This window comes from Spinacia oleracea, chromosome 1 (genome assembly GCF_020520425.1).
Source record: "Spinacia oleracea cultivar Varoflay chromosome 1, BTI_SOV_V1, whole genome shotgun sequence".
Classification (NCBI taxonomy): domain Eukaryota; kingdom Viridiplantae; phylum Streptophyta; class Magnoliopsida; order Caryophyllales; family Amaranthaceae; genus Spinacia; species Spinacia oleracea.
The window spans coordinates 98,885,306-98,911,188 of NC_079487.1; the positions used below are offsets into that span (position 1 = coordinate 98,885,306).

At 33.6% G+C, this 25,883-nt stretch overlaps 3 protein-coding genes across 3 annotated transcripts; 2 read left to right on the forward strand and 1 right to left on the reverse strand.

The window, feature by feature from the left end:
• The first annotated feature begins 714 nt into the window (after nt 1–714).
• Nucleotides 715–4,762, forward strand: LOC110792093 (FBD-associated F-box protein At1g66310). Its single transcript, XM_021996905.2, has 4 exons — nt 715–865; nt 1,046–2,299; nt 2,485–2,679; nt 4,207–4,762. Exons 2-4 carry the CDS (start codon nt 1,052–1,054, stop codon nt 4,483–4,485), a joined length of 1,722 nt encoding a protein of 573 aa, XP_021852597.2. The 5' UTR covers nt 715–865; nt 1,046–1,051; the 3' UTR covers nt 4,486–4,762.
• A 7,426-nt stretch (nt 4,763–12,188) lies between these two features.
• Nucleotides 12,189–15,567, forward strand: LOC110792094 (heat shock cognate 70 kDa protein 2). The gene is made up of 2 exons (XM_021996906.2): nt 12,189–12,649; nt 13,591–15,567. The coding sequence occupies exons 1-2, from the start codon at nt 12,436–12,438 to the stop codon at nt 15,330–15,332; spliced, it is 1,956 nt and encodes a 651-aa protein (XP_021852598.1). The 5' UTR covers nt 12,189–12,435; the 3' UTR covers nt 15,333–15,567.
• Nucleotides 15,568–19,237: 3,670 nt separating this feature from the next.
• Nucleotides 19,238–21,564, reverse strand: LOC110792095 (uncharacterized). Its single transcript, XM_021996907.2, has one exon. The coding sequence runs from the start codon at nt 20,847–20,849 to the stop codon at nt 19,368–19,370; it is 1,482 nt and encodes a 493-aa protein (XP_021852599.1). The 5' UTR covers nt 20,850–21,564; the 3' UTR covers nt 19,238–19,367.
• Between the last annotated feature and the right edge of the window lie 4,319 nt (nt 21,565–25,883).

Genomic DNA, 25,883 nt, shown 5'->3' on the forward strand with positions numbered 1-25,883 from the left:
TTAGCATAGGAGAAGATCGAACCATGGGTAAGGCAATGCAGCGGTGCCAGTATAAACAATAAAGAGGGGATGGGTATTTTCAGAAATAAATAAATGAAACGGGGCTTGTGGGTGTTCTCTACCAGAATTCGTCGAAGAAAATGGTGGGTTAGGGTGGCTGACATTGACAAGCCGAAATTAGAGAAAGGAAAAATTAGTTGAAACCTCCCAAATTTCGTTGGAAATCATTCTTTTACCTCTTAGATAAGATAATTGATAAATTATGACTTGCTACAACTCCAATCCGAACAATTATATCTTGAAGTTTAAGGCTGCAATTTGAAGATTCCTACCATGGCTTAAAGCTTCATGTTCTGCTTCCCCTTCTTTTTTTTTAGTTTTTTTTCTTAATTTTCTCTAAATTCAAATTTGTGATATAATTATAAAAACCAGTGGAATTTTGCATGCCATTATTTTAAATCAAACAAATAAATTCTCAAAAAAGGCTAGAAGGGAAGAAATATCAGCTAAGGCTATGGAGGCAGCAGAAAGAAGAGGAAGGCAGAAGAAAAAAAAAAATTAAAAGTTGACCGTCTAATCCGGTATCTAGTCATCTGGGTTCAATAAAAGTTAACGGGGTATAAAGGTTAAATTATTAGATAATAATTCAAAAGTTGGATTATTAACGAAAAATCGTCCAAAGGTTGGATTATTTAAAGTAATTTTTCCTATTTTAAAAAATAATTCATAAGGTGTGAAATTCACTATTTTCAACTCTATAGTCACTTCACTTCTCAGTTCTCCCGCTAAACACAGTTGCACCCTTGCACAGGATATGAGCAAAGCAGATTCTAGGGTTTGAAATTGAAGATTCCCCATTTCTCAGGTAAACCCTAATTTACATTTATTTCTGCAATTAATCCACAATTTCATCATTCTCATTGTTCTTCAAATTCAATAAGCAATAACAATTCTGAGTCGCATAATTCCATGCCGTCAATTTCACAGTTTTGAGTAATTTATGCACAATTTAGTTGCTTACGCTTCGTTAAACTCTTTGTATTAGATAAAGATGGAAATGAGCAGGAAGCTTCATTCAGAGAGTAATTCAGATAGAATTTCTGAATTGCCAGAATCAATTAGGGCACACATACTTTCATTTTTGGAAACTAAAGATGCTGTTAGAAATAGCATTTTGTCGAGCAGTTGGCGGGGAGTGCCTACTTGGCTCCCCAATTTGGATTTGAATAGCTTTTATCTTCATCGTTCGGTGATGGACGATTACCTACCTGATTTTGATAAAGATGGTGATGATGCTTCCAGAGTGAAGAGAGAGTTGATTATTAGGACGAGGGAGGGTTTTTATGCTTTTCTTGATCGAGTTTTCGGGTCCAGTTCAGGCCTTGAGAAGGTTAAACTCTGTGTGCCGGGTTTCAGAAATGATATGAATTCTCGTGTGGATCATTGGCTTGATGGTGCTGTTAGACGTGGTGTTAAAGAGCTAGAATTGAAGATTGGTGGGCAGCGAGGTCCTAGATATGTTTTCCCTGAAAGTGTTCTTACTGCCAATTCGGTTACGAAATTGAAATTGCAAAAATGTGAGCTGAGTTTTACTTCACTGATGGACAACAAGCTGCCTTCTTTACAGGAGCTTAGTCTTGAAGATGTCTGCTTGAATAAGATGGAAGTGAAAACTTTACTTGCTAGCTGCATTAATATCAAGAGTTTCACTTTAAAGAACTGTGATGGATTGAAAACACTGGAAATAGTCGGCCTATCTAAACTTGAGAAGGTGGATGTTGAGCATGGTGATGATGTGAAAGTGATTAAGATCGATGCACCCAATCTTCTTGAGTTTAGGTATATGTATACTGATGGTGAATCTAGTTGTAATACATGTTGCATGGAGGTTGAGGATTGCAAGAGTTTGAAACATCTGGAATTAAATTGCTCTCATCTGGACGATAATGACTTGGAAGTCTTACTAGAGAAGTCTCCGTTCCTTGAAAAATTGTTTCTACAAAACTGTGATAATTTAGGATATGCTGAGATCTATTGTCAACACCTGGTCAATTTAGTTTTTCATAACTGTAGGGAGTTGGTAAGGGTTAGAGCTTCAACTCCTAATCTAAAGTTCTTCACTTACATGGGAGAAGATCCCATATCCTTTATGTCCAAGGGTCCAGCTCTAAAATTGACACATGCTAGCCTTAGCCTAAAACCCGACTTCAGAAATGATAAGTGGTTTAATGGACTGATCAAGTTACTTGCAAAGCTAAGTCACACTGAAAGTTTAACAATCGAAGTTGCTTCTGATAAGGTAAACCAAATGTTTTCTCCCCCTCACCCGCAAGCAGACTCTTTATGGAGAAAAGAAAAGATTTCACTTGCTGACTTGCGTCTTTTTACAATTTGTTTTCAGCTAGTCTGCTACATTGCAATGTTATGAATCAGATCTTTACTGACATTTATTATTGGTCATGCTTGTCATGGTATCAACAACAGTATGTCATTATTCCAGAATCAGTAAAGACAAAGTCCTCCCCTCCCCTGCATGCCGTCAAGAATTTGAGGGTTGAGTTTCGACTGTCAGGTCTCAAGTCTCCTGTTGAAGTTGTTGAGTCTCTGCTGTGGCTTGCTCCTTGTCCAGAGTCTATATCCATATCTAGAGATGATTGTTCAGGTTGCAAGTCGATTAAGGTACTTCTCACCACTAATATGCATCTTTTATGCAGTTTCCCTTTGGTTACAGGTAGTTTTGCTAGTGTAAGTTTTTGTGTTATGGTTAGTGTAAGTTTTTTGTTTGAGCAATTATTTACTGCCAAAATTCACGTGTAGGGTAATTAATATTTGCAGAAGGAAAATGACATACTTTTTTTTTTCCTTTCTGTAGATTATCTAGGATATGATGAATTAATGATTGTGAAAGTTGTATGAAATTTTCCCTATGACCTATATAGAACAACAACGTAGCTCTTCAATTAACTTCGCTAAATAGTGTTGCCTTTGCTTGTTCATTTAGACTGAATTTTATTTCGTGTGATGTATTATTCATAAAAGCATAACATCTGAAGTTCTTATGAGTTTTTGAAATGAAAAGTTAAAACCTGGAGCAGGCAAGCAGCAATCGACATCGGGATGGAACCTAAAAGGAACTAGGAGAAAAAGCATATCTCCAAATCGTTTTTTCGTCTAAGAATATTGCAAGTACCTATGCTCAAGCATGAGAATAAGGAAGTTGCATGTTTTATCTTGTTGGGAATTTAAATTTCTGAAAGCTACACAGAAGTTTATTATTGTGCAGAGTATTTTGCTTTTCTGGGAGTCATGTTGATGCAAAATTTGGGGTTCATTTTTTTTTTCTTCTCTTTTCTCTATAATGGCTTGGAGTGTGGCAAGATGTTAGAGTTTTTCTGGGTGTTGGACTTGTTTTGTTGTTGCATTCTTTGGATTGTAAAAGCGTGACTGTCAAAATCATAGTCTCAAAAGCTATGGCCTTGAGTTGAATGTCAACATGAGGAAAGTTTATGTTTAAAGTATAGCTGTATAGGAGATAGGACCATATGTTTTGAAACATAAGACTTCAGATATCCCAATGTAGTGAAATGAGAAATTTGTTTCTTTGATTTCCTATGATGGTATTGGCGAGTATAACATATTATATGAACTTGCTTATGATAGATTGTTGTTTGCGTGTTTGGTTAAGGGTTAACATGTACGTATAAAAACCAGGATAGCCGTATATTTCCTGGGCAAGTTACTCTAGAAGGTTGATTACTTTATTTCCTTGTTGCTCTTACTTTTATGTTTAGTGAACGGTAAGCTGGCTTCGCCCAATTTTAGCAATTTTGAGTAGTAAAAATATTGATTTCGCTTTATATCTTTCTATGCCTGTTGTCTATTTATGCAACCCGAGATTCTCTGCATGTTATCTTGGCAATTTTTTTTAAGTGTACTTGGCTTCAAATAGCTGGCCCTCCACCATGTAACAAATTTACTGTCTAATTGTCTATCTTTGCATGTGTTTGAGGTGTTTATGAGAAAAATAGGTTTAAGAGCAGAGAAAAGTGTACTTTCAGCATATATTCTTTGAACGTTGAGAATGCAACTTAATGAATGCAGCTAATTTGGCTCACTGGTTAAAACATTTTAAATTTGGGTAATATCATGATATAAGTACCTTGGGCTGTGTAAGTGTTGGTCATTGGTTTTGGTTTTGCATTTCAGTTTCTGTATGAGAAGCCATTGAAAGGCAAGAAAAAATGTGGTTGCTGGAAATCCTCTATCAATTGTTGGCGACACTCTCTGAAGACAGTATGGATTGAAAACCAGGGAAGCGCCAAGGACGATACCAAGCTTGTAAATTTCTTTGAGAAAAGGAGGATTGATGGGAAGATAGAGTGTATTACCAAGAATGTCATGTCTAAATATGGATATGGATATGGATCTGGATCTGGATCTGAATCTGAATGTGAATTTGGATATGGATCTGAAGCTGAATATTGAGCTGAAGATGATAATGGCCTGCCTCTACTCTGTTTCTTCCCTCCCTCTAATGGTTAACTTTGAATATATGGCATATTGGACATGGTATTAAACCTTGGTTGAAGCGCAGCCACATTCGATATTTAGAACCATGATGTATGCTCATTTGGTGAATCTGAAACTTTTGTTGTTGCAGGCATGACTATATTTCTAAGTCTTATCTTTTGAGATACAGGATTATCCTGAATGTAAATTGTTTTACTATATTTTCTAAGTTATCTTTTGAGATACAGGATTATCCCAGGCGTAAATTCTTGATTATTCTTTTTACATTTTGTGGTTGTAATAAGATTAATTTTAGGTTATGTCTGAAATCAGGTTGCTTAGGCCCTGTTCTTTTTGGCTTAATTTCAGCTTCAGGACTTATTTGGCAGTTCAATTCAGTTCAGTTCAGTTCAGTTCAGGAGCATTCAGTTCAGTTCAGTTCAGGAGCATTCAGTTCTGTTCTGTTCTGTTCTGTTCTGTTCAGTTCAGTTCAGGAGCATTAAGTTCAGTTCAGTTTAATTCAATTCAATTCAATTTAATTTATTATTTATATTATTATATTATTATATTACTTATTATTTATACTTATATTATTATATTACTTATTATTATTATTATTATTATTTATAACTAAATATTTATTAATAATTAATATAGTTTATTATTATTTTTATTAATTAGTATTATTTATTATTTATTATTTATTATTAATTATTATTATTTATTATTAATTATTAGTTATTAATTATTAATTCTTAATTATTTGTTATTAATTATTTGTTATTTATTATTTATTATTTATTATTTATTATTTATTATTTATTATTTATTATTAATTATTAATTATTAATTATTAATTATTAATTATTAATTATTAATTATTTATTATTAATTATTAATTATTAATTGTTAATTATTAATTATTAATTATTAATTATTAATTATTAATTATTAATTATTAATTATTAATTATTAATTATTAATTATTATTATTAATTATTAATTATTAATTATTAATTATTATTATTAATTATTAATTATTAATTATTAATTATTAATTATTAATTATTAATTATTAATTATTAATTATTAATTATTAATTATTAATTATTAATTATTAATTATTAATTATTAATTATTAATTATTAATTATTAATTATTAATTATTAATTATTAATTATTAATTATTAATTATTAATTATTAATTATTAATTATTAATTATTAATTATTAATTATTAATTATTAATTATTAATTATTAATTATTAATTATTAATTATTAATTATTAATTATTAATTATTAATTATTAATTACTAATTACTACCTCCGTTCCTAAATGATCTTTACGGTTACTATTTGCACGGTAATTAAGGAATTTTGGTGAACATGTGATGGTGGGGTAACAAATGGAAAATGAGTGGCTATAAATTGTCCACCAATGTGAGTGGGTGGAAACTAATATTAAAGTATTGTGAGTGGTTAAGTTATGGTGGGCCAAATAAGAGTAAAAATGGAATAAAGTAGAAGTGTAAAGAACTTTCAGGAACGGACTAAAACGGAAAGCGTAAAGAACTTTTAGGAACGGAGGTAGTATTTATTAATTTTAATTATTATTTATTAATTATTAATTATTTATTATTTATTATTTAGAAAAAATCTTCTCTTGTAGCAGTAGCTAGCATTCTATTATTTATTATTTATTATTTATTATTTATTATTTATTATTTATTATTTATTATTTATTATTTATTATTTATTATTTATTATTTATTATTTATTATTTATTATTTATTATTTATTATTTATTATTTATTATTTATTATTTATTATTTATTATTTATTATTTATTATTTATTAGTTATTAGTTACTACCTCCGTTCCTTAATGTTCTTTACGGTTACTATTTGCACGAACTCCAATGCAATATTTAACCGCTTATATATCTATTTTCGTATGTGAAAAAATATAAAAATTTGATATTTTGAAAATACATAACAAGACCAATCTAATAAGATCTTACATGAAATATTTTGATGTATATAACAGTGAGAATTCACGCTACAAGTTTTTATACTTTGGACACATATTTCAAAGTGTAAAGAACATTAAGGAACGGAGGTAGTATTAGTTATTAGTTATTAGTTATTAGTTATTAGTTATTAGTTATTAGTTATTTATTATTTATTATTTATTACTACCTCCGTTCCTTAATGTTCTTTACGCTTTGGAATATGTGTCTAAAGTGTGAAAACTTTGACCGTGAATTCTCACTGTTATATACATCAAAATGTTATCATGTAAGATCTTGTTAGATTGATCTCATTATGTATTTTCAAAATATCAAGTTTTTATAATTTTTTCACATACGGAAATGGATATATAAGTCGTTAAATATTGCATTGGAGTCCGTGCAAATAGTAAGCGTAAAGAACATTAAGGAACGGAGGTAGTATTTATTATTTATTATTTATTATTTATTATTTATTATTTATTATTTATTATTTATTATTTATTATTATTATTTATTATTTATTATTTATTATTTATTATTTATTATTTATTATTTATTATTTATTATTTATTATTTATTTATTATTTATTTATTATTATTATTATTTATTATTTATTATTTATTATTTATTATTTATTATTTATTATTTATTATTTATTATTTATTACTCCCTCCGTTTCTTTTTGATCTTCCTGTTTGGAGTTTTGGGTGGAAATTAAGAAATTGGAATCTTTTAATGATTGGGTGTAAGAGTAATGATTGGGTGTAAGAGAAAATAATAAATAAATGAAGAAAGTAATAAAGAAATGAAGGAGAGAGAAGATATTTTTATGAAAGTAATAAAAAATCATAAAAGTGGGGTTGGGTGGGTGAATAGGGAAATGTGAATGAATTAAATAAGGGATGGTGGGGAAATTTATGGTAAAAAGTCATGTCCCAAAATAGAAACAGGAAGATCAAATAGAAACGACATTTATAGAAACAGGAAGATCAAAAAGAAATGGAGGGAGTATTAATTATTAATTATTTATTATTAATTATTAATTATTAATTATTAATTATTAATTATTAATTATTAATTATTAATTATTAATTATTAATTATTAGTTATTAGTTATTAATTATTAATTATTAATTATTAATTATTAATTATTAATTATTAATTATTAATTATTAATTATTAATTATTAATTATTAATTATTAATTATTAATTATTAATTATTAATTATTAATTATTAATTATTAATTATTAATTATTAATTATTAATTATTAATTATTAATTATTAATTATTAATTATTAATTATTAATTATTAATTATTAATTATTAATTATTAATTATTAATTATTAATTATTAATTATTAATTATTAATTATTAATTATTAATTATTAATTATTAATTATTAATTATTAATTATTAATTATTTATTATTTATTATTTATTATTTATTATTTATTATTTATTATTTATTATTTATTATTTATTATTTATTATTTATTATTTATTATTTATTTCGGTAATATATTCTGTTAAGTTAAGTTCAGTTAAGTTCAGTTAAGTTCAGTTTAGGAGCATTCAGTTTAGTTCAGTTCAGTTCAGTTCAGTTCAGCTCTAAAGAATAGGGCCTTACTTGCTCCTGGAGGTTTATGAGAAAGAATGAACTGGAAATGTTGCCTATAATGGAACTTGGACAGCATCTTCCCTATTTCTAAACATGTTTGATTTGAGTTGATCATGGGTTGGGCTTTTGCCAAATAAAATGGCACGCTTCAGCCAATAAGAGGCGCAAATTTGTAACTGGACTGGAGCTGCTCCCTACCCAAAAAAATTACAGTAACATTTATTGGTTGGAAATGGAGATTATAAGATGGGCTATTGGGCTACCTTGAAAGTTGAAAGGGCACATGATGATTATTGACTGTGTGTTTTGGCAACTCTAGTTTAATGAGAAAAATTGTATAAAATTGTAGATATAGGCAAATTCTTAATTTTAGTTTGTTTGGTTATTTAAATAGAAAAATGAGGTAAATGAAAGAAAATTTTGGTAATTACTACCTTAAAAATACATCATTTTTTATTTATTTACTATCCTATTAAAGTTTTTTGTAATTTACTACCTTAAAGTATGTTTTTGTTTAGAATCAATATCAATTTACGGCTTTCTCATTTTAAAATTAAGATATCTCTTTCATTTATTAATCGTTTTAATTATTCAAAACTCATTTTTTTCCTTTCTCTGTTTACTGTGCAAACATGTGTAAAATATGTAATACTTTCATTTTCCATAATAATTAGCCAAGCAGATTAAAATTTAGAGCTTTCCACACATTTATTCAGATTTACTTTTCTATATAGATTTTCGTAGTTTTATTTTTCCTCACATTTTCACATTAACCCGATTTCCAAACACAACATAAAGGGTATAAAGAATGTTAATTATTTTGTTACACAATGTGGCTTTCTCAAGGTGGATCAAGACACGGTTACTATTGCTCATAATATAGCAAAGCAATGTCATACTCCCTCCGTATTTTAAAAAGAGATACACTTTCCTTAAATATATGTATTTTAAAAAGAGATTCACTTTTCTTTTTTGACATGTTTTGGTCCCCACTTCCCACTATATTAATATTTTTATCTTTCTTGTGATCCTCACACTTATCACATCATCTTTTTATTAAATAAATAATTCACTCACTACTACATTTTCATCTTATTTTAATAAATTCAACCACTTTCCTAAAATTACGTACCGGTCAAAGTGTATATCTTTTTACAATACGGAGGGAGTATATTCACCTGAATTTCACTTGTTTTTCTGAATTTAACTGAACATATATGAAATTGTCAAAACTTATTTTTAGTTATAATTATACATGAATAATATTCATTTATTCTTAACTTATCTAAACTTAATTCGTTTGAACTTATTTTTCCTAAAATAAGTGAAAATAAGACAAACGAAGAAAGATTTAGTTTCATTAATTCTTTAGCTTCTCTTTTTTATTTAGGGCGTGTTCGGCGGTAGTGTTTTAGGTAGCAGGTAGCGTTACTTGTAAAATTTGTAAGTGTTTAGTATAGTACCGGTTAGTGGTGGAGGTAAAGGTTGAATAGCTTTTCTCAATCAATAAAAATACGGGTTTTTCATGAAATGCCCCTGAGGTTTCACGAAATGCACCAAATACGCCCGCGCGTTTCAAATTACATAATATACCCCTATTTCTTAAAAAAAATGCACAAAATTCCCTTGAATATCTTTAATGACTAACGGTCGTTAACTCCGTTAATATTAACCTCTAATTGCCTCTAATTAACTCTAGCTAACAAATATAATTGAATTTGAAGCCCGAAATTGAAGAACAACAAATCTGAAAATTCAAGAACAAAACCCAAAAAATTGAAGAAGAGAATATGAAATTTTGAGAGTTTAATACCTAAAATCGAAAATCTAAACTACAAATTCGAATTCTGGTGGCTCTAATCTCTCTCTAATTTACCCAAATTCTGATGTTTTTCGCCCTTTGTTGTTGCTGCTGCTTCTATTCTATACTCACGAAGAACCCAACTCCAAAATCTATAATAGGAAAACCAACAAAAATCAAAATCAGAAAAACATAAAACAAATCCTGCTGCGCTATTCTCTATATCCTCTAATCGCAGATGCTCCCTTGAACCAAAAAGAAGAACATAAATGCCGAAGAACGAATTCGATAACGAACTTCTAATTTGTAATGGGCGAGGTAGAATAACAACTATGATAGAGAATAGCGCAGGATATTTAGAATTAGATTAGAGAATCAGAAACAATTCGTAGATTAGACTGAATTTCGTTTTCAAATTTTTATTTCTTTTCCGATTAGATTAGATTGAACATTTAAACTCTGTATTAGTTACCCGCTACTTTAGCACTAACCGTTACCCGCTAATATTCACCTTTACATATTATTCAACCGCTAAAAATTAATCGTTTCTAATCTTGTTACACAAGTAGGGGTGTTAAAAAATATGTTCGGACCGGAAAATAGGTCAGAACCGGGCCGATTTTAGATTGTTTTGCGGTTTCGGTCCTTAAAATTTTGGTTTCCAGGTTTCCGGTCCGATCCGGTCCGGTCCAAAATTCGAAATTTTCCGGTCCGGACCGGTGGACCAGGTTATATTAAATAAATCATTAATCTTCTATAGTGCATTAAAATCATGTGTTTTTTTATGTTGTTTTTCCTACTGTTTGGTCTTTTATATCCATCCCTAAGTGGAGAAATAATATTTGAAAGATTTTTCTAACTGTATTTTGTTTAGAAATAAATAATCTGGAAAATTGTACAGCCATAGAGGCATATCCAATAATTTCGGTCCAATTCGGTCTAAGAACAAACCGGAAAAGTTTTCAGTTCGGTCCTGACCGAAATATTTTTCGATCCGGTCTTCGATCCACAAATTTTTTTGATTTCAATTCTGGTCCAACGGATTTGGACCCTTGTGCAGCTCTAAGATTTATTTATTACATTATACTAAAACAAACACCAGGAATGACACATGTCATTTCCTGGTGCAAAATTTTCCCGCCAAAAAACTTTTTCCTAAAAAAAAATCTACTTTATTAATTATTTTCTTTTCTTTCCTTTTGTATAAAATGTTACGTATGAAAAAAAAATACTTCGTATAAGAATATAGAATATTATAGTATTAGACGATTTTGGCGATATTTTAGTCAAATCGACATATCAATTACACAAAATATATTTATTCAATATTTTGGTCAAAATAACATATTAAGCATATCAAATATTATTGTCAAATTATCGTGTTCAACATATAACATATATAATACATAGTAGGGAGAAAATTTTATGTTAGATAATTAAATTGGTATGTTTCAGATTTATTAATTACGCATTGGCTTTTTAAGGAATAAATATTTCAATTAAATATTTTATAAAAAATTGACAAAATAATATTTTTCAAATATCCGCGCGTGCACGGAAACTAATCGAGTTATTACGATTTACAAGACCTACAAACAAAAACTTTTGTGTGCCCCCGATCTACGGTATTTTACTGTACATCTAAATATAAAAGTGAACCATACCAAAGATATAAGTGACCTTATTCGAGTACTAAAGTTATCTTATTCAAGGATAAATGTGACCTTAATCATTGAAATATACGCCCCCAACAAGAAACAATGATGTGACCCTGATCAAAAGTGATATGCTTGTTACAAGTTATTACTATGACCAATACAACACCAACCATAAAAATATACACAAGTGTAATATAAGTAGTAGGCTACGTGGAGCTTGACCCCACACTATGTACAATATTGTACATTGCTTTACCATTTGAGCTAATAGCCTTGAAAATAAGGTAACTTATAACTACAATAAAGAAAACTTATAACATCAATAAGGGTAACTAAAAGAACAGAACATGTGTAAATAACCTTCCTCTTTTAAACCGCTGCACAATATATTATCATAGGTCGGTCTTTCTGAAAAGTTTGTGCCTTACAAATGTTTTTATTTGTTTAGATACTCTGTTAACACTTTATTTCTATTTTTAAAGGTTGGAGATTCAAAATTTCAAATCAAAGCAGTTAAGGAAACCGCCAAAGTCGCATCACTAGAGGAGCATGTAAATGACTAAAGGAAAAAGAAAAAAAAGGAAAAATACAAACGCTAAACAGCTGTATGCTCCTTCCTCGCTAAGCCTTTTCCCACCGCCCTTCATTCCTAGGCTGAAAATTAGCAACCCAGAACATTCTAGAACCCAACAAACTTCCCTTTTCCTCCGCTTCCTATTTAAACGCCCCTTCTCCTTACCCTAATTCCACTCATTATATTCTTCCTCAATTTTGCAGTAACCAAACCCTGATTTCTCCCTCTCAAATTCTTGTTGTAAAATCTAGCGAGTACAATGTCCGGTAAAGGCGAAGGTCCGGCGATCGGTATCGATCTCGGCACGACCTACTCGTGCGTCGGAGTATGGCAGCACGACCGTGTTGAAATCATTGCTAATGACCAGGGTAACAGGACGACGCCATCTTACGTCGCTTTCACTGATTCCGAGAGGTTGATCGGTGATGCTGCGAAGAATCAGGTCGCTATGAACCCTATCAACACCGTATTTGGTGAGTTTTTTCTCTCCTCTCTTTTACTTTTGTTTCAGATCTGTTGATGTTATTGCGATTTGATGTTACGTTGATGTTTTCGTAAGGTTCCGAATTTTCATGTATGTTTTATTGCGATTCTGTTATTTGAATGATGATTTGTGGAATACACTGCTTCATTTATCCTCTGTTTTGCATAAATTTGTTGAGATTTGATTGTTTTGAATAGCTTGTTCTGCAATCTAGTGTATTCATTTGTCCGATATTGAATAGTACGAGTACAATTTACATTTATCTGTCTAGGTTTATTATGGAGTAGTATTAGATTTGATGACCCGATTTTATGAATAAACTATAGAGTATGAAGGCTCTTTTTCGTAGCTTAAATGTCTTGTAGTCAGATTAACATATAACGTTTCCTCGATGCGTGTATATGTTTGTACTTCGTAGTATGAATGGAATTAGCAAGTGTTTAGCATGCCACATCAAGTCAATCATGTGTTAATTAATCAATTTTATTGTTCAGTGTATTTTTAGCATTTGAAATCAATGATAAACATATGGTATTGATTTAATTCCTGTTAATCATGTGGTCTATTAACTTATTTAATGTATAGTTAATCATGTGGTCTATTAACTTATTTATGTATCCACAGCATCTTAAATCATGTGGTATTGATTTTAATTAATACATTAATTTATTCATATTTGAGTTTATTACTGTATAGTATGTCCAGTTATGTAGTTATGTCGTTCTAGGTGTATTTAACAATGTTTTTCTGATCTGAGTATTGTATTTGGAGAGCTGATGTACATTAACGCTGATAAGTTGTTATGGATTCTGAATTGGAGTTGAATGGCTGTAGACTAGTCTGTGCACAACTACTCCGTAGTTTAGTTCCTGTATTTCTTGTGTGTTTGGGATTTAATTCCTGTATTTCTTACGTCTTTTGCTGAAACAGATGCTAAGCGGTTGATTGGTAGAAGATTCAGTGATGCTTCAGTTCAGAGTGACATGAAACTCTGGCCATTCAAGGTTATCCCTGGTGCTGGTGACAAGCCTATGATTGTGGTCTCATACAAGGGTGAAGATAAAGAGTTTGCCGCTGAAGAGATTTCATCTATGGTTCTCATTAAGATGAGAGAAATCGCAGAGGCCTTCCTTGGTTTAACAATAAAGAACGCAGTTGTGACTGTTCCTGCCTACTTCAATGATTCTCAACGTCAAGCCACAAAAGACGCTGGAGTTATTGCTGGTTTGAATGTCATGCGAATTATTAACGAGCCTACTGCAGCTGCCATTGCTTATGGTCTTGACAAGAAAGCAACCAGTGTTGGTGAGAAGAATGTTTTGATCTTCGATCTCGGTGGTGGTACCTTTGATGTTTCTCTCCTCACTATTGAAGAGGGTATATTTGAAGTTAAAGCCACCGCTGGAGACACCCATCTTGGTGGTGAAGATTTCGATAACAGAATGGTGAACCACTTTGTGCAAGAGTTTAAGAGGAAGCACAAGAAGGATATCAGTGGCAACCCTAGAGCTCTTAGAAGGTTGAGGACTTCTTGTGAAAGAGCAAAGAGGACTCTCTCATCCACCGCTCAAACAACAATTGAGATTGATTCTCTTTTCGAGGGAGTTGATTTCTACACAACCATTACTCGTGCTCGTTTTGAAGAGTTGAACATGGATTTGTTTAGGAAGTGTATGGAGCCAGTTGAGAAGTGTTTGAGAGATGCGAAAATGGACAAGAGCACAGTACATGATGTTGTTCTTGTTGGTGGATCCACTAGAATTCCCAAGGTCCAGCAGTTGTTGCAGGATTTCTTCAATGGCAAAGAGCTCTGCAAAAGCATCAACCCTGATGAAGCTGTTGCTTACGGGGCAGCTGTTCAAGCCGCTATCCTAAGTGGTGAGGGCAATGAGAAGGTGCAGGATCTTTTGCTTCTGGATGTCACCCCTCTCTCCCTGGGTTTGGAAACAGCCGGTGGTGTCATGACAGTGTTGATCCCCAGGAACACAACCATCCCAACCAAGAAGGAACAAGTGTTCTCAACATACTCTGACAATCAACCTGGTGTGTTGATCCAAGTCTACGAGGGTGAAAGAACAAGAACCAGGGACAACAACTTGCTAGGAAAATTCGAACTTTCTGGCATTCCTCCAGCTCCAAGAGGAGTCCCTCAGATTACTGTGTGCTTCGATATCGATGCCAATGGTATCTTGAACGTGTCTGCTGAGGATAAAACCACAGGGCAGAAGAACAAGATCACCATTACAAATGACAAGGGTAGACTCTCAAAGGAAGAGATTGAGAAGATGGTCCAAGAGGCTGAGAAATACAAATCTGAAGATGAGGAGCACAAGAAGAAGGTGGAGTCAAAGAATGCTCTAGAGAACTACGCCTACAACATGAGGAACACTGTTAAGGATGAGAAGATCAGCTCCAAGATATCAGAAGCTGATAAGAAGAAGATTGAGGAATCCATTGACAATGCAATCAACTGGCTTGAAAGCAACCAGCTTGCTGAGGCTGATGAGTTTGAAGATAAGATGAAGGAGCTGGAGAGTATTTGCAACCCCATCATTGCTAAGATGTACCAAGGTGCTGGTGGTGAAGCCGGTGGTGTGCCCATGGATGATGATGAGGTCCCCTCTGCTGGTGCAAGCAGCGGCCCTGGACCTAAGATTGAGGAGGTTGACTAAATTTTCTGTCATGTTGGGCAGTTAGAAAGATGTTTGGTTTCGTTTCCTGTCTGTTAGAAACAATATTTTTAGTGTTCCCATTTAAATTTTTGCTTAAATGCAGCTTTGTTCGTCCTTTGGATGAGCTATATATGCTGCTTCTATTATCACTAGAGTTCTGAATATGTTGAATATTTTCGGTATGTTCCAGTCATTTTGTTTTTATTGCTTTTGAATCCAAGGAAATTTAGGAGTACTTTATGTTTCTCGATCTGTTTCAATGTTGATCCCTTATCTCTTACCGTAAAATTGTAAAGCTACTTCGTATTAAATAGTTGTTGTCAACACGAAGGCTAAAACTTGTGACCTTACAAGAGGGATTATTAATTATTATTCATCTTTATCAAACAATGAAGCAATAGTTTATCTTGCAATATAAGAAGAGAAAATGAACACAATCATTTCAATACAGTCTTATCATTTTTAAAGAAAACTTGGGCTATCTCCCACCTTCGGCTTCTTCGTTGTTAGGATTTTGTTCGGGTTTGAAAGGTGGCTATATCAGAAGAAAATAAAACTATCATTTGATTGTTAAACATGGGGTATGGCATTGTGCACTAACTAAGGTACCTTAGGCTTACATGCCGTGGTACCGTTTAAGTCATAATATAACCAATACCTAGTATTATGTATTATTCTACTAATTTGTCTATACCAAAATATATGTGCCAATTTTTTAAAATAATTATTAACGTTATAAAAATGGTTGATAATAATATGACGGAGTATTTAATAATAATGAAAAACTTTATGTGTTAATAGGAGAAGAGAACGGCCACATATAAGTCTGACATGGTTCTATTCTAAGCCCAGTGATAGGTTGAATGCCCACCAAACTTATATATTAGTCAATATCTCTCTATTTTTTCTTTGTGGGATCTAGTATTCACATGTGACCGATACTCTTAATAGGGGAATAAGAGTCTATGCTCCATATTTTAGGATGGAAGGAGTATGAGCATATCACCCACAAAAGGAAAGTTGCACAAAATTGGAAGGAGTACTATCCTATCGTTAATTCGTTATGGATGCTCTTATGCCAGTTCTTATTCCTAGGTTGAACTAGTGCTACTGCTAGCTACTTAAACGGTTAAACCATTCGCAAGATGTTACGTAGGACTAGAGGAGCCAAAATAACGATCACAAATTATGCTTTACAAGAGTTTTCAAATAGAGCTTGAGGACCAGCAATCATGACAATAAAATTAGCTAGCATGTAAACTGGTCAACTATACATGCAGGTCAGACTCTTGGAAATGATGAAATCGAGTGAAAGAATTCTCACTCATAAGAGTTGTAGCTGGTAGACACCAAACCAGAGAAATCTAAACACTTGTTAAGGGGCGAGGGTATAACATGTTTATTTTTTATTTAAAAACATAATTAGTCATAGTTTAGTCTTCTACTAACAGGTAAACAAATGAATGTATGAATCACATATGTTCATGAATAATGAAAATTTAGTGGAGGTAAGTAGCTTTTATATACGGAGTAGCACAAATCAAATTGGTATCTACCAAAACTAACGAACTGGAAGGTACAACAAAACAAGGGAAGGGAAAACAAATATGTTTTCTGTAAACTAGAAAAACAACAGGTTAAACAAAAGGGGGAAAAGGTGTTGATAGTTGTCACTTCTGACTGAAACATGTAAATTTTGTAATCTTTCCTCGAAAGATTTTTTTTAGATAAACACACGCCACACGGCCCTTACCAATAATTTACCATCGGTACATCGCCGACCCTACCAATGTGAGCTCGGTGAGGCGGCATATTGTGATGTGTGAGCAAACAATCACATCGCCATTTCGATAAAAATATGTACCATTTCTTTGAAAAAGAGTACCATTTCATTAAAGAAATGAAATAGTAACATTTCGTTAAACAGATTACCATTTCGATAAAATTTGTACCATTTTGCTAAAAGTATGTACCATTTCGTTAAAAACATGTACCATTTCTTTAAAAAAAATGTACATTTTCATTGAATTTTTTTACTGTTATGTTTTTACAAAAGCATAACAGACTATCGTTTTGACTTCCTCCTACCAATGTAGGTTGAGAAATGAACGAGTATGGCATATTTAATTTAAAATCATAACCACAAGTCACTAATTAGTTTTAACAAAAAAAAAAAAAACCATCTGATAATTAGTAAATTGTTAGATAACATGTTAGTATGTCACCACCTTCAACCCAGCTGACAGACTATTGAACATGATTTGACAATTAAGTATGTGTTAAACGGTTGCTAGGAAACAGATCACTTTGTGTATTATTTAATTATAGGGGCCAATATGTGTTAAAAAGTTCAAGTTGGAGACACTGGAGAAAATGGCAACTAAACCAAAAAACTCCACTGAAAAAGCAATCTAAAAAATCTAGGTAGTAGTGGTAGCAGAGAAACAGTGTAATTCAATCAGTTGCTTCTTAACTAACAGTTTGATCCACTGTTTGGTAGTTGAAGTTGAAGATGTCCAAATCTTTACTCATCCTTATTCTTCTCAATTCAATTATATGCCCAACACTTTGTAGTTCAATGGCCACTATAATATATATGGCACTATTTGTTAGTTGATAATGGCTTACTTTTTAAATACACTTTAGGAGAGAAGATGATTGAGCATTGGACCTTAACATATCAACCATAAATTAATAGATATGAGTTGTTTCTCCCCACAATAGTGGAGAGATTCCTTTGTTTTTTTATAGAGGTATTTGGAAGGAAAGATAAGACCTCTTGGTGGACTTTGTTAAAGGATCTATCACATGCTACCTAGTATGTTAAACTAGAGTTGGCAAAAGTTGACATGATACAACCCGTTCGAATCGGACATAAAGCTCGTAGATTTTCGGGATATGATTTTCAGAATGTTTGATTGATTGAACTGATACAATAAATGAGATATATCATATTCAGATATTTTACATAGGATATTAGAAACGTGATCTAGAATACTTAACTCTCAATACTTGCACTTTTTTTATGTTTTATTTGTCTATTCTATTATTGTTTTCATCCAAATGACGGATTTTAAACCTAATTGGGCTAAACAATCAAGCTTTAGATAACTTATGTGTTTGCTTAATGTTCTCTTTTTTTAGGGTTAGTTTTTAAAACAATAAGTAGTTCACTATTTAAGACAAATAGAAAAAGCTTTCACCATCAAAAAACGTTTGAAGAGATTCAGATATCAGCGACTGTGTGGAATTGTCTATTGCTAAGTTATAATACTCAGAGGGCTAATTCTCAGGGTACTGCAGCCTGCAATGCTACCTTTACTCAATGTGCTCAAAACGCTTGCACTTTCTTTATGGTTTTTCCAGGTTACTGACTGTGCCTCCCTTGAGAGGGTAACAGCCACAGGGCGTAGTACAGAAAGTCAGATATAAATCTGCTGTTACATTACATAATGAAAAGACAAAATCAAGTGGATTGAAAAGAGAGGGGGTGGGGTGCAAGCTTATTAGGGTAACATGTTCCATGAATCATGAATCTAAATTCAAAAGGATACAAAATAAATAACCACCCCTTTAACCATTCTGAAAGAGCCATTCCCTTTAGAATTGGTAAGAGGGAACAGGGTGTTATTGCAACAATAAGCCCTACCAGTTGGTTCAAATATGGTTGAAAAATATCACAAACAACAATAATCTCAGTGGATCCTACCATTGGTAGAGCCCCAACAGATATCGACGAACGCTGCCCTACCGACAAGTCGGTAACAACTCTGTTCTAAGCCGATTCTGTTTGAAACTGCATTCTGTAAAATAGTTAAGCAGACTTCATTTCTGATCAATATCAGAATCAACAAATTATGAACAAAAAATTATGGTACGAAAAAACAGGGGAGAAAAAAAAACCATTAAGAAAAACACAACTGAACTTCAACGCGTTTCTTTTATATGAGATACAGTTAGTAATCAATGCTGGGATAGTTCCATAGTAAACATCTAAAGATTTTCTTACATTACGGCTTCAAAATAAAAACTAGTTCAAACCCAAGGAGAAGGTCGCAGACAAACATGGACTTCATGCTCTTCAAGTACAGCAAGTTGTTTAGGGACCATTATCTCAAGTGCTGTTCCGGTTTCATCACAATAAGCTTCAAGCTTTGCATCTTCTGGAATCCGTGTAGGCAAAGGAATTTGCCTAATGAACTCTCCAGGAGGGCAGTGCTCTGGCATCGGGTCTGACAGTTTGAATGTCCTGCCATGTCTCTTTATCAGTGGTGAACAAGCTGTGCTAACACAAGCTACCTTCACTATTCCATGTGTAGGAGTATTCTTCCATGTAACTCTCACCCTTTGAGGATCAGCAAAGGGTAGGCTAACAATAATCAAGAACCCCTTTTCATCCTCGTATATGCTTTTTGCAGCTGTGACAGGACCATAGACATTCTTCATCACACCGCTAAACTCATTTGACCAAACTGGTTCTACCAAATGAGATTCTACATCCAATATACTGTCAGAATGTGAGTTAATTTGTAGAAAGCCATTGTCAATGCAACCATTAGAGTAAAAGTCTTTCTTTTGTTTCTTAGCAACATGAGAGAGATCCACCCCATTACTGAGACCATTCCTTAATGCCTGAGTTGAAAAATTCAGTCCTGTATCAGGAATCACCTTTCTTTGAGTACCCTTTGTCGAAAGAGTAGGCCGTTCTAGCTCAAACTCCATTGGTGGAAGATTCCTCCAAGAACCAAAATCACTTGCTTCCTCAGGTATTGAGAAGTTTGTATCCCGCCCTGTAAGCTCCAACCACCTTTTCCTCTCACATTCATCTAAGGCTGTAAAATCAGGTGAGCCAACCAATTCAATCCCATGAACACACTGCGGGTTTGACAAGCCCCTGTAGTGTTTCCTTTGCATTTTGTGTGATCGCACAAATCCCCTATCAACGCTAAAAGGAAACGGGCGTTCCCCTTGCCTAGAATGTCCATTCATGAAACTTCTCAACTGCATCTTCCCCAATGAATTCTCAGGCCTCCCTTTGAATACCCACATATAGATATTCTCCATATCATGCTGTACCAAGAAAGAATCAAGTTTCAAGTCAGACTTGTCGAAACCACCCCAACCGTTGCTATCTCTCGTGATCTTACACTTGGAATTATCCTTCAACACGGGTTTGAAGTAGTAATTAAAGAAAAACCAAGCACCCCATATACTATCCACGCGTTTCGCACATTTCCTACCCACTTTAGGAACATTCACAATTGCCACACCCTGAGTAACAACTTGAGGACCTAGACCAACATCTAAAATCTCACAGCTATCATTCCACAATTGTGGGAGCACACTGAGTTCTACCGATAATGGGAGATTGATATCAGGCGGCCCCGATTGAAGGACCGACCGATTCACATCTCTCTCTGACTCATCATGAGACGAGGAGCTCGAATCCATGGACAACACAGTAGATGGATGGTAATTCTCAATCGATAAAGTTGTCAATAGAGTTTCCCCCATCATCTATATATACCGCTCTAACCCTGGTTAATCGCTTCTATTTTCCCCCAAATCTAGGGTTTTCAATCTTTCAGAACTAACAAAACAAATCCCCATCATAATTCTTTATTTTTTCCATATTTGTCAATGAATCAAACCCCAAATCACAAAAAACCACCAACAAATTCCTTTTCACAGATAAAAATTAGGGCAAACGCAATAAAAACAAAAGCCGAAAACCAGGGTTAGAACATCAGAGTCCATCGTTTGTAATTCGAAAAGAGGAACAAAAATTGATCTATTTGACAAATAAAAGGATCAAATGAAGACATGAACAAACCAAAGGATCTCATGAAGATTCGGCGAGGAGTATCGAATCAAACTGATCACATCCATAAAAAAAACCCCAAAAAAAGGGGGAACTGGAATTCAGAAAAAACAACGAAAATTTAGGTTAAAAGGAGATTCAAAGATTTACCCAATAAGGAGAGATTCCATGAAGACTGAAATACGAATAAATTGAAGAACAATCTCCATTAGATAAACCTAAAACAGGAGAGAGAAAGTAAAAAATGGCGGAAGTCAATGAAGAAAAGTAAATTAGGGTTTTATTTTTTTTATGTTGCTTTTAATTTGGGGGAAATTAAGAAGAAAGAAGGGTTATATGTAAATGGGGGAAAATGAAGGGAGCCTGCACCAGTTGAGCCTGATGAGTGGTGAGGAAGGGACATTGGTGACGGCAACAGCTGCATTTTTTAGCTTATTATTCTTTTATATTTTTATTACTTTTAAATTATTTTATTGCCTTTTCTAGGCTGGGGTTTCCCTTTTTATCTATTGTTTTTTTTGAGGGTAGCTCTTTATTTTAAAAGAAAGAAAATTAAAGGAATTTGGACTAGGTGTCAAGTTTGTGTTGTAGGGTTTGTGGGGGCATGTGTGTGTTTAAATCTAAATCATTTTTAGGAGAGTTTATTATAATGGTACGGGATTAACATTTACATTATTTGGTTCAACTTATTCTAATGTTTGTTTGGTTGACATACGAATTTATCATTTGAAATATTGTATTTCAAATGTAAAAATTGAAATTCTGAACTTGAATTTCAAATTAAGTGTTTGACAAACACTAATAATTTGATTTCCGGAATTTCAATTTCACCATAGTGTTTGGAAAGTTACCTGTATTTTAATTCAATTTTTTTTCTGTATTGTTTATTTCAACTAATAAAGGAAGTATAAAAAATAAACCACCACAATGCTGCCAAAACTCCTCAAAAACTACAGAGTATACTCCAATAATAATTACAATTTAGCTGTAAATAAACAATTTGATAAAATATCCATATGGATCTAGAAACTGGAAAAATAATTGTAAAAATTAAAGAAAATTTAGATCGTGATTGTCATCGTTTTTCATAACAATTAACCAAGAAAGTGATCAACATCGAATACAATTGCTACTTTTTTTAGATAGTGGAAATGACACCATTTGGGTAGTAGTAGATAGGTTGACTAAGTCGACAGTGTTCATACCAATGAAAGAAACCTGGAAAATGGAACAACTTGCCAAAGCTTACATCAAACATGTAGTGAGATTACATGCCACCATTTGGGTAGTAGTAGATAGGTTGACTAAGTCGGCAGTGTTCATACCAATGAAAGAAACCTGGAAAATGGAACAACTTGCCAAAGCTTACATCAAACATGTAGTGAGATTACATGGAGTTCCTAAGGATATCGTATCAGATAGGGATTCTAGGTTCCTTTCGAATTTCTGGAAAAGTGTGCAGAAGAACTTTGGTACGACATTGAAAATGAGTACAGCATTCCACCCAGCCACAGATGGACAAACCGAAAGGACTATCCAAACCTTAGAGGATATGCTAAGAGCTTGTGTGATTGATTTTCAAGATGGACGGGAAGATAGCCTATATCTAATTGAGTTCTCATACAACAATAACTATCATGCCAGTATTGGAATGGCACCATTCGAAGCCTTGTATGGGCGAAAATGCAGAAGTCCATTATGCTGGAATGACATTAGTGAAACCGTTGTACTAGGTCCCCAAATGATAGAGGACACTATGAATCAGGTTAGGACTATTCAATCCAAAATCCAAGCCGCACAAGACCATCAAAAGAGCTACGCAGACTTAAAGCGTAGGGATGAAGAGTTCCAAATAGGCGATAAAGTGTTGCTAAAGGTTTCACCAATGAAGGGTGTAATGAGATTTGGGAAGAAAGGAAAGCTAAGCCCAAAGTATATAGGCCCATATGAGATCCTAGAACAGATAGGAAAGGTAGCGTATAGATTAGCCTTGCCCATGGACTTGCATAGGGTGCACAATGTGTTTCATGTATCTCAGTTGAGAAAGTATGTCCCGGACAAGTCTCATGTACTGCAACCGGAGACCATAGAGTTAGACCAAAGTTTGACATTTGAGGAAAGACCTGTCAAAATCCTTGATAGCAAAGTGTGTAGTACACGAACTAACGATGTTAAGATTGTTAAAGTGTTGTGGTCTAACCAAGAATCTGAGGAAGCTACCTGGGAAGCCGAGGAAGAAATGAGAAAGAAATATCCCGAGCTTTTTCCCGAGGTTAGTTGAGTTACGGGGCCGTAACTCGTTTTCTTTAAGGGGGGTAGAGTGCGGTAGAATTTGGCGCTTTTTACCTTATTTACCTAATTTTCCCCTTACGATATGCCTAATTTGTTGTTTTCAGTGAAGTTTCACTGTTTATTGTCATGTTGAATTACTTAAAGAGTACAACAACTAAATCTTTTTACGAAGAAAACGCACTAAAGTCTCATAAAGTCTCAAGTCTAGATTTTGAAATTGTGATTTCCGTGCCCAAGTTTCGGGACGAAACTTCTTTTAAGGAGGGTAGACTGTAATACCTCGTATTTTTCTGTATTTATAAATATATTTTACGGAGTATTATATTTATAAAGTATTTTGTTATATTTATAAAGTATTTTTATGAATTTAATTCCATTTAATGAGAATTAAATGTATTTTATTTTTAATTAATTTAATTATTAATTAATTACGAAAACCGTATTTTTATTAAATAAATGCAACGAATTTATTTAATCGTGATTTGTTGGGTCGTTTTCTGAAAACGAATTTAATTTAATCAAAGCCCAGTTAAACTAAGTTTTGTAGACACCTACTTTTGTCCCCATTCCCGAAAGGGAAGGTTCGATGATGAGAACATAAAATCTCCACTTGGCAACGCATCTCCTATAAAATAACGAATCTCGATCACCCTTTTCATTTCACCCGAACCTGCTATTTATAGAACCTGCTAAAAATAGTAACTGCCGTAACAGGTAGTTGCTAAAAGTGGCAAGACATAAAAGATAGAAACCTGTCAGAATTAGGTGTTGCACTCCAACATAAATCCTAAAAGAGATATAATTTGCAAGGGGAATCTTGTTCCTAGTATAATTCGAAAATAAGAGTTACGTATTAATTAAAATCCTAACGAGCCTAGAGTTCGTAACGGGCACAGATGCATTCCGTCATAAAGTTAATACGCACTAAAAGACTCGGATAAGTCTCAAAGACTCCGTATTCCACGAGTCCAAATCTGACAAGGAAATACGGCCCAGACCCTATTTTCAACGCCTGGCTCTGGTCGCTGAAATCTTCGGCGCGCCCAGCCCTGGGCGCTGAAATTACCTGGGTACGTGTTCTCTCCTAATTCTTCTTGGATTAGAGCTCTAAAATTCTATCTTTCCACGAACTCTTCCCCATAAATACAGCCCCAAATTCGACGTGAAAAGGACACAACACACAATTCATATTCTGAGTATTGACTCCAACCCCTAAGCCTAAACCTCACGCTGCGAAATTGATCCCGCGTTCTGTCGCAATCGATCCAAAAATCGAACAGAACGTATCCTGTCCCTTGTAGCTGAAGAATTAAGCCCGGAAACTTGAGATTCGTTAAATAAAAGGAGAAATAGCAAAGCCAAAGTGGTTAGTTTTCTGAGAACCATGACGCACCTTTCAAGGGTGCGTCGTAATGTGTCCCTTTGCATGATTTAATCACTTTCCTCGCCCTTTTATAAAACTGTTAAACTATTAAATCTGATTGTTCTATCACGCCTAATAAAGATAATATCTTGGGAAATTGAACTATCATGCTAGGTCCCTTAAATCAATCTAAACAAGATAATCACAATCGATCTAGTATTATGTGTTGCATATTGTTAAATCAATTCAGATTAGTTTAATAGTTAACGCATGTCCCTTCAATTATTTATGCTGAGCTAGTAAGGATATCCTGCCTCTGGAGTTATCGAAGAGTGAGTACTCCTCTCGGTAGTTACAGTCCCCCGAACCCTCAATCTCTACCTTGCGGGTGTACGTTGAGAGATCCCCACACCAGGGATCACAAGGGAACCTATGGCCGTCGTGGTCAAACATAATTGCACTCCCTTTATGTCACGATAACCGGGTTTTGTCAGTTTTTCTCATTGTCGTTAAAAACTGAATGGCGACTCCTATATTACTAGTCAATTGGGTGTAAACTCACAGGAAATCCAATTACACTTGATTTGACAAAAAGAAACGTCACGCCCACGAGGGACGAGGTCACGCATTAGCCTCGTGCTTTTTCGACCCCCTCACAGTGGCGACTCCGCTGGGGATAGTGAAGGAAATACTCGTGCTCGTAGGTAATCAAAATAGCCGAAGGGTGAAACGATCCTACCCCGCGTTTATTTCCCCATCAAGTTGGGACGACCTGAAAATCAGCATATTAATGTGAACGGACAGAACCGCATAACGAATCTTGGCTCCCTTGGGATGTTTCTTCTCGGGAGTTGGGACTAAGGATACCCATCGCCAACCGGGGGGTGCATACGCTTCGAATTTTGTCCACTCGGCACTTTCGCTAGTAGTACACCCGTCCCAAACCCAATCGCTCGCCCACTAGGTCCCTCTCATTGGTGCATGCCCCCTTGGCTTACATCGTGATTGGCCTCTTGGGCGAAATTCGTCTGTTGAAGGCACTACCTCGACCGGGCATGTGTTGGATCTGCGATAG

Excerpts from the sequence above, each read along its gene's own strand:
- LOC110792093 (XM_021996905.2), top strand. The coding sequence starts at position 1,052 with ATGGAAATGAGCAGGAAGCTTCATTCAGAGAGTAATTCAGATAGAATT. Across the intron at positions 2,300-2,484 it reads TCGAAGTTGCTTCTGATAAG|TATGTCATTATTCCAGAATC; the intron begins GTAAACCAAATG and ends TATCAACAACAG. Across the intron at positions 2,680-4,206 it reads CAGGTTGCAAGTCGATTAAG|TTTCTGTATGAGAAGCCATT; the intron begins GTACTTCTCACC and ends TTTGCATTTCAG.
- LOC110792094 (XM_021996906.2), top strand. The coding sequence starts at position 12,436 with ATGTCCGGTAAAGGCGAAGGTCCGGCGATCGGTATCGATCTCGGCACG. Across the intron at positions 12,650-13,590 it reads CCCTATCAACACCGTATTTG|ATGCTAAGCGGTTGATTGGT; the intron begins GTGAGTTTTTTC and ends TTGCTGAAACAG.
- LOC110792095 (XM_021996907.2), bottom strand. The coding sequence starts at position 20,849 with ATGATGGGGGAAACTCTATTGACAACTTTATCGATTGAGAATTACCAT.